Source organism: Odontesthes bonariensis, chromosome 12, assembly GCF_027942865.1.
Source record: "Odontesthes bonariensis isolate fOdoBon6 chromosome 12, fOdoBon6.hap1, whole genome shotgun sequence".
Lineage (NCBI taxonomy): Eukaryota > Metazoa > Chordata > Actinopteri > Atheriniformes > Atherinopsidae > Odontesthes > Odontesthes bonariensis.
In genome coordinates this window covers 19,071,752-19,090,849 of record NC_134517.1, presented here as the reverse complement: position 1 = coordinate 19,090,849, position 19,098 = coordinate 19,071,752, and the positions used below count along the sequence as shown (strand labels likewise).

Genomic DNA, 19,098 nt, shown 5'->3' with positions numbered 1-19,098 from the left:
CCCAGAAGGAAAACACTGCTCAATCTCCAGATGTGGAAACACCCTGTACACACATGCAAACTCAAATACACACACAAATATACAAAAGGCACGCAGACGGGGAAAGGAGGAGGTAATGAGGGTCAACAGACAGCTCTCGAAGCTCCGCTTGGCGTCTTGTGATTGGTTGGTTTGTAGCAGAGGTGACCTAATTTTTGAGACTGCCGGCAATCTCCTAAAACAAAGAAAATATTTTGAACAACCAATGAAAAGTATCAACAAGAGCAAAGGAGAGTGGTACAATGCAGGCGAAAAGAAAGTTTGAAACAGAAAAACTTCACTTTAGCTTTTATTCCCCTTGCAGTGACAAACAGCGGGAAAAAAAAAGAAAAAGGGGGCTGTTTTAGTCTGCAACACAGACGATTTCCTTCCCCAAGTGTGGCCATCAGTGATGAGTCATGCAGTAAAGCGCAAACACAAAAACACAGGTGACTTGTTACAGGACAAAAATAAGACAGCAAACAGGAAACATTTCTTTAAATTAGGCCTAGAATTATAGCAGCTTTTAATTCATCACGTTGGTGAAGTTTACCTAAAAGAGAGTTTATTCAGATCTCGCAGGATGGCTTCTGGAAATCGCTTTAAAAGGCCTCACAAAAGGGTTTGAGTTTGTTTTCTGATACTTTCTGATACCTCTGAAGCATCAAAACTCTGTTGATGAAAACTTAACCTCTTGTGTGGTCATGACATCAGTCAGAGCAGATCAAGTTTGATCACATCTGATTTAATGTGAAAGTGGAATCTTTGTATTTCTGCCCTATATGCAGATTTGTGCTTGAAATGAGCTTTAAAATGTGGTCGACACAATGTGGGTTTTTTTGGCTGCTTCCTCCCGAGCCTCCTACATGTGCAATAGCGCCGCCTTGTGTGAAAAATGGGCAACTATTTCTAAACGTCACCAATCTGTTTTTGTGTCACCCAGGAGCTGCAAAGTAAGAGCAAAGTGTGCGCCAATGTGTTCTGTGGGGCCGGCAGAGAGTGTGCCGTCAACGAGAAGGGGGAGCCGAGCTGTCTGTGCATAGAGGTGAGGGGTTAGCTGCACCGGCAGAGGCCCAGTGGCAGCACTTTCACTCAACGGGAATAGAAACACGCTTTCAATTCACTTTGATTTGGTTTCTGCTCCTCTTTGTTTGCAGAGCTGTAAGCCCCACAAGAGGTCAGTGTGTGGCAGCAATGGTAAGACCTACAGGAATCACTGTGAGCTCCACAGAGATGCTTGTCTGACCGGCCTGAAGATCCAAGTGGCTCACGACGGACACTGCAAGGGTAAAGGAACAACAAACACCGCACAAAATACAGAAAGATGAGAATGCTTTGTGTTACGACCATTACAACCACCCAATCCTCTTGAGGAATGAAAACTTCCTTTTTTTTTTGAGAGCATTACTCCTGATCTAGGTTTTAAGTTTAAAAAAAAAAAAAAAATCAATCTTGTCCATAAAAAGATGGACTTTCTATGAAAGTAATCCCTCCGTGGCTTTGAATGGCTTATCTGTGACTCTGGTATGTGTGCAGAACTATAAATATTCAAAAGATCCCCACCTTTATTTCCAGGGCAGGCCACGCTGCAGCTGCTCACCCTCACCTCTGCGATTATCAAACAGCCTATATGTGTTGTTAATGTCAGATCAACCGTGCTCCTGATCACCAGCTCCCACAAGCCCCACCCAGCCAGGACTGGTTCCTCGTGTTTGATACATATGACACTCATGCTGTTTGAATCTGTGTTTTTGAGACTTTCAGCGATACGCTGCAGCTCCAAGATGTAAATGATCAGCACTGTATGTCCATGCAGACATGTAAAATGATTAAATACTAGCAACTTATCAGCTGATCTGCCAACAAGGTACAGATTCGATATCAGCTTTCTATTTTTTTTTTCTAAATCTCCACTGCACTGAATAATGAAGCCCTACATATCTGTGAAGACTGAATTACTGTCAGTGGTGACAGAAACTAAGAACCTGTCTCTACTGTAGGGTGGGCACCATAAAAATGTCGGCATTTACACCAATTCCTGTCCTGCGGCTGCTGCTAAAAGAAACTTTTAATGATGTGAAAATGCATTTAGGTTATATGAACCAGAAGTGCAGATATCAGCACAACATAGTCAAGTACTCCACATGTGTGTTAACCACTGAAAATACCAGGTTGTTTTGCGCCAGCTCTACAACACAGCAAACATTTAGCTTCAGGCTCAGACACTTGTTTAAGTATTACAATTCTCACTTGATAATGTTCAGAGACAGTTCGATAAAGGCCAGGGTGGCAGATAATCCATTTGTGCTCACCTGACGTGTGGTGCAGGTACTGATTATACTGCACATAGGTAATGTACTGATAAGCATCCAACCTATGAACCAGCACATATTCATGGACCTGATAATCTGAGGTGAATGGGTTCAGAGTGAAAATTAAAGGCCACCCTCCTGACGCTGCACATCTGCAGACTGAACTTGTGTCTTCCTACACAACAGAATGTCGCACTGGTTCCCTGCTGGCCTGAACATTGATCAGTGGCAGGAAATGCAGAGCGGTCTCTGAAAAGCCTTATGTCACTCTGTCCTCTCTCCAGACCTTTGCTCAGTGACAGGCATACGTTCATCTTCAGCTATCTGAATCGAGCTGGTTTGGCCTCGGTTGTTACATTTTGTTTCTCTTTTGAAATCTCCTCTAGAAAAGAAAACAGAGCTGCCAGCTGCCAGCCCAGGTGAGTTTGTGTTTGTATGCATCTGCATGTTTGCCCTCTTTGCATATGTCGTCATGCAGAAACCAAAGTACATCTTCTATCTTTTCTAATGTTGAACCTGTCAGGACTTTGCTAAAATCACCCCAGTGTTTAGGATGAGGTGAATGCAACCTCAGATGAACAACAGCACAAAAACTAGGCCACGTTCAGCATTGTGTGAAACACTGCAGCCTAACTGCTATCATAGGAACTCCGAGAGTAAGTAGCAGCCAAGTCCTGCTAATCAAATGCGCTCGATTAACTGATAATGAACAAGTGTGAGCACCTCTATAAAAGCAGTGGTTTTGGGAGTTTTCTGGCATGGAGCACTCGAGGTGTGTGTTAACACAAAGACATCGGTAATTGTTGCTGCCCATCAATCTGAGATGGTTTATTAGACCATTTCCACACTATTTGGAGTCCATAATTCTACATCATTCTGTCATCATTCAAGACAGCCAGTCTTCTCAGTAGTGAATGTCCCAGTTAGTTCACTCCAAAGTCAGACTGTACAATGCTCAGGGAAACTGCACTCCACTGTATACATGCAAAATAATATTGAGTCCAATTTAAGAACATCTGTTTAACAGCTAAATCTAGTCATGGAATCTGGCCATGAAACATGGCAATTGCCCCAATCACAACAGCAGCTCTACGACAAAATGGCTTGAGATAAAATAGAATTAAGGTGTTGCAAAAGTCCAAAGTCCAGACCTCAACCTGGTTGTTGTGGCGGATGTGCATAAACAAATACCCGCAAACCTCAATGAACTGAGGCAATGTGAAGAGGAGTGGACCAAAATCCCCCCACAATGATGTGAGTCTGATAGCATCACACGAGAAATGATTGCTAGTCATTATTTTCCGTTAAGGGTGGTCCTACAAGCTGCTGAATCACTGGATGCACTTAGTTTCTCACACGCTGTTTCTGCCTTTTTGCCTTTGTTTTTGTTCAATGATAACAGAGTAGCATGACATGCGTTGTTGTTCACCAGAAGCTGTATTTACCTTGTGTTGTATTCTGTATGTACATTTACATTCAGATAATCAAAATTTTCTCTGAAATTAGAAGAAAAAAAAACCTTGTTACTTCGGGGTTGTTTTTCAACCGAATGATATTTTGGTGGGCTGGATCTGATAATTAGTTTTTTATCTTTATGTGTGGGCTATCACTGCATGGAAAGGTCATTGTGACACTGGAAATATGACATGCACAAAAGGAGGGGAGTCAGCTGTGACAAAGCTGTCAAGAAAGCTTTTGCCCTTTGGACAATTAATTCATGATTTTGACCTTTGGAAAATGTTCCACTGCTGCAGTGGTGTGCTTCGCTGCTGACCGCAACGAGTTAAGGAGTCGTGTGATCCAGTGGCTGCAGACCGAGGTCATCCCAGACGGCTGGTTTGCCAAGGGGTCCAACTTCTCAAACATCCTGCTCAAGTACTTCCAGGTGGGCCTCTACGTCTCGCGATGCTTCTTTGAACAGTTTGTTGAAGAAGGGCTTCTGCAGTCATGACAATGTGCTGCACATTTTGAGTGTGTTCTCAATGCTGAATGTTTACACAGCATCTCATGAATGTTTCAGATCATCTGACTTGTGCAAACGGACCGTACGGTCACAGTGTAATGGATAAATAATGAAAGGTCCGACACAATCACCGCAAAACTACCTCAGCAGCCTTTATTTGTTTCCCTACAGTGACAGCGCCATTAAGTCTGCATGCCGGGCTCATCATCTCAGTGCAAATACACAATTGTACAAGGACGTGTGGAAGAGATTATCAAATGAACAGAATAATTCATGTGTGATTAAACCTCCTCACCAAGTAATACAAGGACAGTGCTTGAGGTGCATCATACTGAATTTAAATCAGAATTACAGCATGGCTGTCATGACCAGCGGTGCGTTTTATTTTGGCAGTAATTGCAAATTCACTTTAACAGAGCCACAGTGGCTTGCTGGCGATGGATATTTTCATTGCTGACGTCCGCATGACTCATGTTGATCAAAATATAACGTGAGCTAAGAAGATATGTGTGAATGATCGTAAGATTTCAGTCCGGTTGTGTAGTCTTCCTCTACCACACGCTGACCTTCGCTGTGTTTTTCTGCAGTCGTATGACAATGGTGATTCTCAGCTGGACTCCTCCGAGCTGCTCAAATTCATCCAGCACAATGAGTCGGTCGTGGAGTTGCAGTCCTATGCCGACCAGGAGAGCAACAAGCTGCTCAGGTCAGTGTGTTTGTAGGTGTGCATGTTTAGATAAGTGCACGGGACGGCGGAGTGATGGAGCACCCACTACTGTTTGCATGTTTTTCCACCTGCATTCAGATATTTGCTCCTGCTATCGTGCTCATGCATACAGGTTTTATCTGTGTGCTGTGGTGCTATTTTCAGGCATGCTGACATGTCACTGAAATCTGTGTGGCCCAGGGCAAACATTACTGAAGGCCTCCTGTGGGAGCCTGCAGGGGCATAAACACCTGTACTCTGTGGAATGAAACTCTCTCAACAAATTATATTTTCTCCGCGTCTTCTTTCTCGTATGCTCTGCCATCACATATATGTGGAAGCCAACATTTTGTTTTTCCGTATATCTGTGTTTCCCAGGAGCCTGTGTGTCGATGCCCTCATTGAGCTCTCTGATGAGAATGCCGACTGGAAGCTGAGCTTTGACGAGTTCCTCAACTGTCTGAAGCCTGGCTTCAACCCACCAGAGAAGAGTGAGCTTAAAGAGATACTTTGACTAAATGTAACTTAAAGTAGCAGTGAAGCTGCAGACTTGGTGTGGAAACGGGCCTCCGGTTGTTCTTTTCTCAAGAGGCTGAAACACAGTTTTTTGTTCATCCCCCTCAGTCTGCACAGTCAGTCATAGTGTGTCAATAAATCTGGTATAAAGTTCATAGAAACAGGAAGCATTGCTCCATCGGTCGCTCAGTGTGGAAAACTGAACCCTGGAGCTACACCAGAACCAAGGACACACACACAAACACATATTTGGCTAGCTGACAGGTTCAGTTTGTTTTGTTTTTTTTCAACCCCGGCTCTTTTACACATACATGATTCCTTTGCTTAAATAAATCAAGATTTAAAAGCCTTTAGAGTTGCTAAAAGAATGAAGTATATTTCAGATGTGTCTGTTTTTTTTCTTCTTTTTTGTTTGGTATGATCATTTCTCCGACACTCCTGCTTAGCGTGGGTGTTTGCATATTTGCTGACTGTCCATGACTAAGCAGAAAGTAGCCAAAGGCATTTAACGTTGCAGCTGAGCTCTCAGACGTATGATGTGGCGTTTTGAAACGCCAGCATCCGTGCTCTTGGCTTGTAAGTTTGTCAACGTGTGTCTTTGTGCAGAATGCGCCCTTGAGGATGAAACGTACGAGGATGGAGCAGACACTCAGGTCGATTGTAACCGCTGCGTTTGTGCGTGCGGCAACTGGGTCTGCACTGCTATGACCTGCACTGGTAATGATCTCGGTCTCTGTGGTGCTACTAATCATTTGAACAAGTTGAGTGATTCATGTCTCAGAACACGTGCCCCTTGACCATCTTGTTATCTCTCCAGACAAACAGACAGCTGTGGGTGAGTCAGCAGATGCTGGAGCAGAGATGACGGAGGAGGAGTGGAACCTCCGCGTGGCTGAGCTCAACAAGCACCAGGTCTGTATTGGTAATCTGAAAACCCATAAAAAACTATATCAGTCCCGCTGTTTTTATCAAGCTCTACGTCAGTATTCAGCTTTTCACACCACTTGGCTGTAATGACAGGTATAAAAGTATATTTCAAAACTCCACCACTGCTCATAGAACTGGACTAAAGTGTGTAATGGTTTACTTTGTTTGGATTTCCAAGCCATTTTCAAGTCCTTGTAATTAGATTTCCTTGTGCACTGTGGTTAGCTTTACTTGCTGTTTTATTTCATAGAACCTGCTCCCTTGTGAGTTCTTCTTGGTTTTACCTCCTGTACTTGTTTTACACCTGGGTCCACTTATTAATTGCCACTCACCTGCTTTGTGGTAGTCATTACCCCTCTCAATCTAGCCTGAACCACTGCTTGCGTGTCGTTGTTTCGTCCGGATATCTGTTCCGTTTGACTCTCTGCAACAGTAGTACTTTTGGTTTTTGCTCAATGAAAGTTTATTTCTCATCCATCTACCTCTCTTGGGTTTGGGTTCCCCAGTTCCACATTCCAGTGCAGACAAAATCAACACTGTGGCCTCTGAACTCAGTGTCTGGCATTAGATTCCATGGGGATATAACCAAGATTACTGGTAGCATGTTTCCAGAAAAGGAGCATTTGAATCACACCTCTCTGCTAGCACAGTACTCTCAAAAAGAGCCTCGGTATCAGCAGCTTTGTCATTTCAGGCATATCAAGTGAAACAACGCATCTAAAGCTTGGAATTGACTAAATGTTCTTGAATTAGAGCAAAAGAACATGGTTTCGGGTTTAAGAAAGAGGCTCAATGGCAGATAAAAATTATCCTAAACATTTTTATTGTATTAATGAATTTCTGCTAACATTTAGTGTGAATGATTATTGTGATTATAACTATGAATATATATCTGTTATTCAAACAGGGAATTAGGAGGATTTGCCAGCCAAAGTAACCCTTTGGCTGGCAAAATAGATGATGATAACAAACATCCCAGTAGATTAGAAATAAATGAATAATTTGCTTTATTTGTGGCGTAGGTTTAAGCTTGCTTGCATGCGGGGCGCTCACAACAGAGCTCTTGGGCTCTGGATTGAGGCCATGGCTGAGTCAGCAAGGTCATGTACTCAGTGCCCCGGCAGCTTGTAACGCCACAGCAAACAAATGTGACTCTTGAGTGTACAGTTTCAGGCAGGTTCCCGCTAAACTCACCTTCAAAGTGGAGTTCTGTGTAAAATTGTTGCGACAGGGTCACGTTTAAAACGTTAACTCTCTTAGCAACACGCTGTACGTGTTTGCTAAATGAGGCGCCAGCTGGCAGTTTTGATTGTGAAATGTTTTCAAATTCTTTCAGCTGCTCAACATTTCAATGTTTAATTTGTTGAATATTTCATTGTGGAGGACGCAGATGGGACAGTTGAACCGAAACCTCTGAGCTCCGTTTAGCTTACTTTGTCACTAAACAAGAAAAGCTGGTCACAGCCACTGGCTTTTAAACTGTGTGCTGATAACTGGAGGATGTCTGTGCCTGTGCCCCATCTCGTCTTTAGCCCAGTGGAAGTGTGTCCACAAGTCACAATCAGTGGTCATCAGACCATAGGCCTGTTTTCCACTTTGCCTCAGTCCTTCTGAGGGGGAACTCAGGCCCAGACGAGGCAACAGTCGCTCAATATCCTCTTGAAATGTGCTTTTTATTTGATTTTTTTCCTTTTTTACCGGAGGTTTTACGTACATTTGAGGATGTGGTGACAAACATTGTTTACCGATTGGTGAAATGGTTTTCAGAAATGTCCCCGTGGTCGTGAGCTGATGGCTTTAATGCAGTGCCGCCTAAGAGCTCTATACACACAGGAATGTCTCCATATTCTTTAAAGTGTGTAATTATCTTGTGTATTTTAGATCATAGAATCTCTAAATTCTTTGCAGTTTTGCATTCTCGTCTTAATAACAGCAGGCTTGATTTGTTTAACTTTATGCTCTTGCAGTTTTTCAGAATTTTTTCACTTTGGTTGTGCAGTTTTTATTTTGATGGAAATACATACCATAGCTTATGTGTCCCTCGATGTTTCTTTGTTTTCAAATACAGGAAACCGTTGAGAAGATGAAGACCAGCACAAAGGAGGCCTAAGTAGGGACACTAAGAGGAGGAGGATGCATGCCATCACCCCTCATCCATACTTGATTTCCCTTGTGGCCAAGTGTTATTAAACTGACTTTTTTCATCTTTCTCTACTATGTTAATTATTACACTTTTTTTTCCTTTTTTTAAAAAAAAACCTGTGTTTTAGTGTTTGTGTTGATGTTTGTTAGAACCAAGAGCAATCACAGAATGTAATCCGATTGGCTTGTGTTCAGTACTGTCATATTTGATTGTATTACTGCACCTCCACACTAGTCCTGGGACTAGTTTTTTACTACAATTCTTGTATTTTATTTTCCAACCTGTTAAGAAAGAAACTGTCAAGTTGGCGCTGTTTTGGAATTATGAAAAGGTCAGTGTTTTAGGAGGCAGCAGAGTTTGGAGCTCGGAGAATCCACTTAATGAAACGGGGGTACGTTTCTCTTTACTCTCGCATCAGCAGGCGCTTTAAACAAGCTGAGATGAGAAGGAAGAGCCACCTGTGCTTTTGCCATGTAGAACTGCAACAGTAGGCCACGACTTGACCTTTGCACTTCTTTCTTTCTTCTCATCTTTCCTAAGCTTCAGTGTACCACATTGCTGAAATTTATTTGTATCTTACTGCTTAACTGATATTTTTACTGCGAAAAAAATGTTTGTTTTCTATGTACAGTATGTGAGTGGCTTGAGTTAGAGCTCACTTTGTTCCCCATGTTATGCTCCGACAACTCTCTCTGGTGCTTTTTCTGGTTGAACACTCCTCTTGTCTTCTTTTATCAAGACGTAGACTGTGTCGCCGTCCAGTTCTTTGCACCCAGGTGAGACCGGGTCTGAGTTTAGCGTGGTGAAAACTGAAACCAAAGTCTCGATGAAGTGTTTGAATAATGTACAAAACTCTCCAGGTAAAACATTACTCTGGACCCAGCAACAACACTATACCTGTGCTTTGAAAATCACTAACAGAAGGACTAGCCTCGTCGTCAGCTAAAGTAGTGTAGCAAACTTTGATATCTGGGTGCAAATAAAATGTGTGAGTGTGCGCGTGTGTGTTATTAACGTGATGTTGCGAGATAGTTGGGTTTCTTTAATGTGCTCATTTGTCTAAATCTTGTATCAAAAAATGGGATGTTTGACAGTAAAATCAGTGCCTTAGACCTGCAAAACCGTATCGGTCAACACCTTTGCCTGCACGTCAGCGGTTTGTGCCACGAGCTCGTTGCAAGAACGAGTGTGCTTTGCTGAAGTTTAGCAGGAAACTGCTGCTTTGTAACTCAGACCCTGACAAATGTCTGTGCGAAAGGTACATTACTAGTTTCGAGCTCGATCTTTCCACTGAAAAGTGCAGAGACTGTAAGGAATATGTATGTATGCCAATAAATGCCCTACACAATACCATAACCTTGTCGTTTTCTATACGTGCGTGCACTCTTCTCTGCCAAATTGAATATTCAAATACTGAGTTGAATTCAGAAAATTGCCCTTGGGAGACAAATGAGTTCTTGCTTGAGATAAAGACATTCTATACTACACTATAGAAGCGTAGGACTGACAGTGTAGTGAACTAAATGTTACATTTTACTCTTTACTTAACACGCAAGCCACTGACTACACATCTGAATTGTTATTCTTGTATCCACAAAATGTCTTAAAGCCTCTCAATCAGTGACTAATGGCTATTCCTAATCCCAGGTTGAAAGGACAGCAATTTATGTAAGTGACAGATAATTATTTAAATAATTTCAGGGAATTGGATTTTTTGTTATTAATTTCCCATGACTTACAACTCTTGAGGGTCAAATATGTTCCTATTCTTGCTTTTATAAAGGATTTTGGTATTGGTATAGGTTTGGTATTATAGCTGAAATGAGCAAGACTTTCCTTGGACAGAACATCAGTGTCATTATTTGGTGTTTCAAAACCTTCATCTAAGTGCCCTAAATCAGTGACATGTGTGACGGTTTGCCTGGGAAAAATAAAAAGCTACACAAACAACTGAGTGGGCGAATGTGGCTTGTTGCATAAAGTGTTTGGTAAGGTCACCGGAATGATGAAACTGCTGCACAAATGCTGTTCTTTTACTAGCTATTGTTCAGTGTAACTGGTGCAATCACAGATGTGGAAAATGACCGGTGCCATGTGTTTCACTGCAGCCGCACAACACAGTGCATGCTGGGCTTTGAACCGTGTGTTCACAGCAAGCTGGATGGTTCCTCTCCTCATTAGTCTGAAGGATGCACCATCCATGAGTTCCAAAGGGAATTTCATATTTTGATTCTTAGCTTTCCAGTTCACCTCGGTCCATCTTTCAAGAGGACCCAGCTTTGACCAGGGAACTGAATTCTGAATCTTTTCTACATGTTTTGCTTTGTAAATGTTTTTATTTTTTTTGTAAAACACTATTATTGAATAGTTCGATAAATTCTCTTCGTAGTCTTTCAAACAGCAATTAACCTATTGTTATCTTTGAAGGATTATATAATATTCCTGTAACAGTCTTACTCTTATGTCATATCACTGACTTATTGCCAATTTATCTAATTACACGTGAGATGTTCAAAGGTAGTTTTTTTTCCATCACCTCTCTTGTCACTATTCCGATGTTTTTGTAAAATATCAGAATTTGACGTATTGTATTTGATGTTATTTCCAATTCAAATATGACATGTTTATTTTTTTTTTACCTTAAAAAAAGTTTGTCAGTGTACAGTACATTATATGATCTTGTGGTTGCTCAAAATAACCTATATAGTACTCACTGTGCATTTTATTTGACAGAAAGTACAATGCCTTTTTCTCAAACGTATTAGAAAATACAAAAGAAGTAAGAAACTGCTCCTCAAAACTGTGGGTACTGGGAATGTCCACATCAGTTTATCCTCTGTCGAAAAGAGTTGACAGTATTAGGCATTGATCTGAATTCTGTTGCAAAAACTTTATTGTCCTGCGCCTTTTTCTCATTCGGTGCACATAAAGCCAATAGACTTTTACATCATGTGACAGAAGACATGTGTTGCATAATGACTGAAGGACTTGATCACTGGAATGATGGATCATCAGCCAGCATTGCACCGTTGTTGCAAGACCTAAAAACGAATTTACTGCTGTATCACCTGATAGTGATAGTGCGTGGCTATAAAATGACAGTAAACTATATAGAGCAAGCCATAGAATGTTTCAATTATTTCCTTTGTAACAATAAAGGTTGGGAGAGTGGCCAATCAACGCCCAGGTGGGCGGGGCATCTGTCAAGGATCAGCCAATGGACGAAATCCGAACGTCTGCAGCTTGCAAGCGCTGCTCAGCGGGCAGAGTAGTTAAATGTGACGACAGAGGCCTGTAGTTTGCACCAATTTAGTGACCTGTATTTAATCCGAAATGCTGTTAACTGTTACTGGCGAGAGTGTGGAAATCTATCCGTTTTACATGTTGAAAATAGGAAGGCCCAGGAACTAACGTGCGGTTCACGTGGACTGCAAAACTTTTGCGAGAACCTCGAAGAGAGTTCAAATTCACGACTAAACAGCCAAAATGGAGATTCACGAGGGAGCAGCAGCAGCAGCAGCAGCAGCAGCAGAAGCAGCCATAGATTGCGTGCTCGACTTTTCACGTTTGAGTTTGAACAATTTCAACGTCGACAGTATTACCGACGAGAGGAAAAGGGACATCAGACAGCTCTACCTGAACAACAACCGACTTGCCTCGCTGTCCTCGTCGGTCAGCCTTTTCTACAACCTCGAGTTTCTGGACATCAGCAATAACGGACTGTTGGCCATCTGTGATGGCATCACGCGACTCGCCAAGCTCAAAACCCTTTTGGCCAAGAACAACCGCCTGGACGAGTTTTCTCTGCCCAAAGAGTTCGGCTCCCTGCCGCTGGAAGTGTTGAACTTCAGTGGGAACCGGTTTGAGGAGGTCCCACTCCAGTGCACCAAGCTGCTGAGTCTGCAGTCGCTTTCTCTCGGCGGAAACAGACTCAAAAGTATTCCCGCAGAGATTGAAAATTTAACCAGGTAGGTAACCGTAGCTATTAACTGACTTAGTCAAGTCAACCAGTGACACGTGGGTTGAACTCTTTGGTGCAAGCGAACATGTTATTTAACACTGTCTGGTTATTTAACATGACCATATTGCACAATGACACAAGAGGGTAAACCTCAGGGTCCTTATGAAAGGGCACTATGGGTTATACAGTGGTGCATGTCGCTATATATTGCGCTGCTTTATCCGGACCCGTTTAACCTGTGAGTCGATCAATTTGGCAGGAGAGGAACTATGGAACGGACGTGTTGTTGCCATGGTGACCCCTTATGTGTTGGGCCGTAGCAACTGAATCGATACGGTGGCCGAGAGACGTTTAAAAACAACTAAAAAGATTGAATGAAATTGGAAATCGCAGCAGCATTTCACCGCATGAAAGTATGGAAATATTTCTCAGTGACGTCTATTTCCACAAAACACAACAGGAGCAGAAAAAGCAATATTGAAAAAAAACACAAAAGTCTAAAGTTTTTGGAACTGAAATAGTCTCCTTAAGTTATCAGTTTCCATTAAAAAAAAAAAATAATAATTGCGTTGAACTTTTATACTTTTATGGCAGCACTTTCCTGCTTCTTATGTAAGATTCTGAGTACAGGACTTTAACTGGAAGGATCCCTTGTAACTTTTCAGAGATGATCAATGGCCTTTCTCTCTCCTGTAAACGAGGGAGGGAGGGAGGGGGGATCAAATTTCAGCTGATGTAATAGAATGATGACAACATATTTGTGCTGAACACAATCCATTTAACTCTCCAAGCACATCCCTTTATGTACACATCAGAAGTTAATCTCTGAGTCAGCTTTCATCAGTCACTGATGGATGTGCGTTGAATCTGCTTTGTTTGGGTTTTTTTGCCGTTATAAAGTGCTGTAAATCATTTAATTTACACTGATAAACCCCTTTTAGTGACACTTAACCCGCTTTTTCACAAGTCACATGTTGACCCACATATTTCTACTGTCAGCATCAACTATTCACAGTCACAGTCAGTTCAGTCAGTTCTTCTGTCTTTACAGATTCAGTTAAATCCCCCATTTCATCAATGCTATTAACATTTGTGCCCCTTGTTCAAGTTCCAGTTTATTGTGTGAACATCATGACTCGGAGCATCTCCTGTATAATGGTCAGCTGTTCCTGTTCCAGTCTTGGCACGTTTAGGCACATATGCAAAGCAAATTCAGTTCAAACAATTAGACACGGTTGTAATTACACATGGTCACATAGGAGATTTTCTCATAAAGAAGACAAAGTACAGAGAGCAATAAAAGAAACACAAAAACAGCCAATTTGTAAATTTAGCTACAGGACAGTTGGTTAGAGTTCGTTATTTTATGGCACTTATTTTATTTATTTATTTTTTTTATTTATTTATTTATTTATTTATTTTTTTAAAATAAAATTTGAGTTTCCTGTGAGAGACAAAGAACACGATAGAGGCCGGGCCGTGAGACCTTTACTGTCTTACTCCTTTACTTATCCTGTGCCAATCTCAACGGTAGCAAGTCACAGTGACCCGATGCAAGGCCAAAGGGCAAACTTCAACCAGCACAATCGACCACAAGAGTGTATCTCTTGTGACAGTTGTGACAGTTGATGATAAAGAGGGCAACTGTAACTTATGATCTACTAACTTTGATCTAATTTTACAGTTCTGTAAAACCTACGTATGGTGCTTTTATGGCCCGGGGTTCAAGACTTTTACGCATAAATATAGATCTGCTGTGTTGACATCATGTACATATATACGGACAAGATAGGCTGATTATAGCCCAGTTCAAGGTCAGGAAAATGTCTGCATTGCCAAATATAACATTCCTCCCTACTGTTCCCATGCTGCCTCATGAGCAGAAATATAATTTACTTTAACCAGCAGTGATTAGTCTGTCTAAAATGAAAAGATGCCCAAAACTGTGTGTAAATGCATGAATGAATATTGGTGTGTGCAGAAAGGCAGAATTGTGCACACACATTCTTTTTTGCCAGATTAACAAAGCTCTATAATTATATGGTTCTCTAAATCTTAGTAATTCGAGAAACTGTACACACGCATGTGGACAAACCTGATTTCCACTCCCCATTTGTAGGCATGAATGGATAAAGGCGCTCCACTAATTTTGTCATTTGCATATCAAGACCTCATTTACACCACAACTAAACAATCTTGGTAACGAAAGCAACAGTGAAGAAGAAGCACAGCTTCACTTGATGCAAGACTGAGACACTCGGAGAGGGAGCGGAGAAGAAAGAAATCCCTTTTTTATTTAGGGATTCAGTTCGGAGCAAAGGATCCCACAAAGACCGACGGCTCCCGTTGTATCTGCAGCAGACGAACACAGCATTGACATTCTGTGGTTTTTACAGATTCTGTTCATTTGCTGAATGAGTGAGACCTTACATCGCAGGTCATGAACTTTTTTTTTTTTTTTTTTTTTTTTTTTGCTCGTAGCACGCTGCCTCGCGTGCTTATCGAAAGTCTTGTGTGAACGTTTTCATCTGACTAAACTTTCCAATCCTCTGACCTCCAAAGAGTTTTCAGCTGGGCAGCAGTTGTTGCATGTCCAGTGTTTCCCAGGGCGGTTAAAAGGGTCCATGTAACTGACCTTGGAAACACTTTTGCTGTCTTCAAATTGTTAATTCGTTCTCTCACTTGGACCCTGTTACTACCCCTCACTGTATAGGGGACTCACTAGTTGATAGGGGCAGACAGACGATGATGCTTTTCAGACACTTCTTGAATGCATCGTGATTGGTCATTTTTTGCCTTTTATTTAGTTGGGTGTCACATAAGCGCCAGCTGGACTCATACACGCCAAATCTGAGGTGTTTTTTTTTAAATGTCTAGTAGTTCCCGCATTATTTCAAACTATTTCTCAACTCCTGCTTCTCAGGTGGAAACCTAGAGTAAATGGTAGAGAATTGTAGAAATTCACTTCATAGCTGCAGGTGCCGTTAACTGTCGCACTTTGATAGCACACATCTTAATTTCTCTCATCAGCCCCCTGAAAAAATACTTGGACATTTTGAAATGTCTCTGTGGGGGAAAAACACAGGCATAGTTACTGTGACAAGTGTCAGTGTGTCCCATGACTGTGCATACGCATACTGGGACTCTCGGCACAAAGCAGCTTCTTCTGATGTTATTTATCTGTGCTTTCTCCCCCAAACATCTGTGGACCGTGCGGGTTGTAAGCGGACCCTCAATGTGTCAGTGACCGTCACAGAGGGGCTTTGCCCAGTGCTGAGCCACTGTGGGCAGTATAATGGCTTCCTGTGGCACAGTCGCTGTGTCATCAGTTCCAGCAGGCAGATGGCCCGATGGCTTACTTTTGCTGACCAGTCACCCGCAGTTCTCTCCCTGTTGTCTCTCACTTTGTCTCCCAATTACCAGCCTGTGTGTGTTTCTTGTTTGTTGTCTTAATAGCACCGGTTGATTTTGCTTTCCACTGAAACTGGATGTAGTTTTCTTTCCGTTTGGAACCATTACGAGCCATTCATTTTAGGTTGTTTCTGCTCAGCTGTTAGCAAGAGATGCAAGCATACATGTACAAAAAAATTAATTTTGCGGGGTTGGTTCACCTCCTGTCTTTTTTAAATTTTCTTTTATATATATATATATATATATATATATATATATATATATGTGTGTGTGTATTTTTCATTCATTCAAACTTTGCAGGCAAATTTGGACACTTGTGACCACTTGAGTGTGAATCTGTACATCTTTGTCTCCCCCTTGTGGCATGTTGATGTACTTACAGTTGACCAATCACAGCCACAACATTTTGTAATTTTCAAATTATTCCAGGTCAAATTTCCAGGTCAAATCAAAACATACTCTTGTTAAATGTATTTAAGTTGCTTTTTAGAAAATAAGTATGATAAATAAGGCATAGTGTCTTGTCATTTTGGATCTAGTTGGAAAAAAAATACTTCTACACTGGGGGGGTAAAATTGGCTTTCAGTATAAAAAGAAAACGGTTTATTCCGCCGACAAATACTGACGCTGTTGTAACGCTGCAGAGTGAGAGCTTCATAAAGGAACAACCATCAGCACTAAGCCAGAAGAAATGGATCCCACAAATAAATCGTGTCGAAAGAAACCTGCAAAAGTCATTGTTACACTGCATTAAGCTCCGGTCAAATAAGACCTGAATTAAAGAGCATCCCTGTTCTCTCCTTTTTTTTCTTTTTACCTGTCAGTTTGGAGATGCTGTATTTGGGTGGAAACCTCATCACAGCCATTCCTCCTGAAGTGGCAAACCTGCCTTACCTCACCTACCTGGTCCTATGTGATAACCGCATTCAAGGTGTGCCGCCACAGCTCACCAGGTAACATCCGCACTCTACATCATTTTTAACATCTTAGTCTGCAGTAGGCCTATGCCCTATCCTCAAAGCTGGGATTGTGTGTGTGTGTGGTGTATACATGTTCCAGTAGTCGTGCTTTGTCGATAAAATCACTTACCTCCATGTGTTATTTTAGGCTCCACTCGCTGCGATCTTTAAGTCTCCACAACAACTTGCTCACTTACCTTCCTCGAGAGATCCTCAGCCTGGTGCAGCTGCAGGAGCTCAGTCTCAGAGGCAACCCACTGGTGGTGCGCTTCGTTAAGGAGATGACCTACGACCCTCCGAAGCTGCTAGAGCTGGCAGGCCGTACCATCAAGAGTCGATATATTCCATACTCCCCCTCCGACCTTCCCTCGAACCTGGTGCGTTACCTGGACCTGGCCAGCAAGTGTCCCAACCCCAAGTGTGCCGGTGAGACTTCTTTGTTCTCAGTTTTTCTTCTGCTGTGTAACTCTGCCATTTTTCTGTCCATATTTATAGTGGCTTATATTTTATTAAAAAAGATGAAGCCACATCTATTTGCCACCTGCCTCACGCCAGCCTTTAGCTACCAGCTTTCCCCAAATCAACCAGATATCAGCTCTTTAACTTGCTGTAACATAAATATTTTTCTTTTCCGTCTTCTCCCCATCATAACGAGCTGTTCAACTCCTATTTTTGTCCTTTGACTCCCCTGATCGCACTGAGGATATGAACTACCTGTATTACATATACGTAGCATAACCACTTGGGCCTGACTTTGCTCTCGTCATTGCTCCCCAGGTGTGTACTTTGATTCGTGTGTGCGCCACATCAAGTTCGTTGACTTCTGTGGGAAGTACCGGCTGCCGCTGATGCACTACCTGTGCTCCCCCGAGTGCACCTCTCCCTGCAGCTCCAACTCTCAGAGCGACACGGAGTCCGAGGATGAGAACAGCGTGCCCGCCGACCGTCTTCAACGGGTGCTTCTGGGATAGAGCGACACGGAAGGACATCGGAGCCTCTGGCCGGTAAAAGGCTGGGTCACTATCCTGCGGAGTGGAACTTACTTCAGACTATGCCAGACACATTTCCACAAACTCGCACACAGCTATGTGCACATGCGCTTTTGTACATTTGGCCACTTAAACGCACAGAATATGAAACTATCTTTAGTTAAACTTGGGGCGGGAGGGACTATCCATACTTCATGTCAATATTTGACTAAATGATGGGTCGTGTATGTCGGGTTGCCATAACGCCCGTCTTTCTGCCCTCGTCAACCTGCTTGCCTGGCGGTTGGGCACAGGAGGGCAGTAGAACTCTTGTTTGGACTTTGAGGACTGGAGGAGTGACATGATTGCTTTCGTTTCCTGGACAGCGTATTTCGTCTGTATTGTAACACTTAAAGCCTTTTTATCACCTGCCGCACATTATTATACACTTTTGAGTTTGAATGTATTTTTTTCTCCAGCTGCTGCGGCAGTTTTCATCGAAATTTCTCCGACCACGTGAGTGTCGACAGGAGCGTTTTAGTATTTTGTATGTCAGCTGAAAGTAGTTTTACACAACAGCCCTCTGATGTGGGAGCCTTATTTACACTTTATAGTGTAACACTGGTATTTTTTTCTTTGCCAGCACTGTGGTCATTAAACACACCACCTTTTTTTTTGGGGGGGGGGGGGGGGGGGGGGGGGGGGGGCGTTCCCTTGATGCCTGTTTTTAAATGAGCTCAGAGTAAGGCTTTCACGTGTGGAAGTTTGCTCGTCCAGGCTCCCCCGCAGGAAGTGCACGTGGGGGTGGACCAGGGGAAACCATCCACCGCGCTAGCACAGAAACAATGGCTATTGCACACCCCCAGTCGCAGCCCTTTTTTTTATTCTCTGGGCGTCAACGCACAATGAACACGAAGCTCACGGTCGGAGAGGTTTTCGTTCCGGGTTTGTCGGTTTTGGATCCAAACTGCGGTCATTTCAAACAGGAAATGATGCTTGTCTTCCTGGTTACATCGCTGCTGAAACTTTCCGCTTGGGTGAAAAGCCGGGGACACGTTGGACGGACATTTTGCGTCTGTTAGCGAGGAGGAGGAGAAATTCCCAGCAGCTTCTAATGTTTAGAAAGCAGAACTTTCCTCTGTGTTACAACCGTACCTACATTACAGCTACTGCTAAGTGCCTTAGTAACTCTAACAGTAAAACAAGTATGTCTG

General features: G+C 42.5%; 2 protein-coding genes across 2 annotated transcripts in view; both read left to right on the top strand.

The window, feature by feature from the left end:
- LOC142396586 (follistatin-related protein 1-like) overlaps positions 1-9,935 on the top strand; it is a 29,655-nt gene extending 19,720 nt beyond the window's left edge. The window contains exons 3-11 of the mRNA XM_075479479.1: positions 962-1,063; positions 1,176-1,305; positions 2,717-2,749; positions 4,085-4,215; positions 4,881-4,999; positions 5,378-5,490; positions 6,122-6,232; positions 6,333-6,427; positions 8,511-9,935. Coding sequence (XP_075335594.1) covers positions 962-1,063; positions 1,176-1,305; positions 2,717-2,749; positions 4,085-4,215; positions 4,881-4,999; positions 5,378-5,490; positions 6,122-6,232; positions 6,333-6,427; positions 8,511-8,552 — 876 coding nt within the window. The 3' untranslated portion in view covers positions 8,553-9,935. The remainder of the gene's footprint in view (positions 1-961; positions 1,064-1,175; positions 1,306-2,716; positions 2,750-4,084; positions 4,216-4,880; positions 5,000-5,377; positions 5,491-6,121; positions 6,233-6,332; positions 6,428-8,510) is intronic.
- A 1,905-nt stretch (positions 9,936-11,840) lies between these two features.
- Positions 11,841-18,568, top strand: LOC142396145 (leucine-rich repeat-containing protein 58-like). Its single transcript, XM_075478690.1, has 4 exons — positions 11,841-12,553; positions 16,782-16,910; positions 17,065-17,342; positions 17,694-18,568. The coding sequence occupies exons 1-4, from the start codon at positions 12,072-12,074 to the stop codon at positions 17,885-17,887; spliced, it is 1,083 nt and encodes a 360-aa protein (XP_075334805.1). The 5' UTR covers positions 11,841-12,071; the 3' UTR covers positions 17,888-18,568.
- Positions 18,569-19,098: the final 530 nt, after the last annotated feature.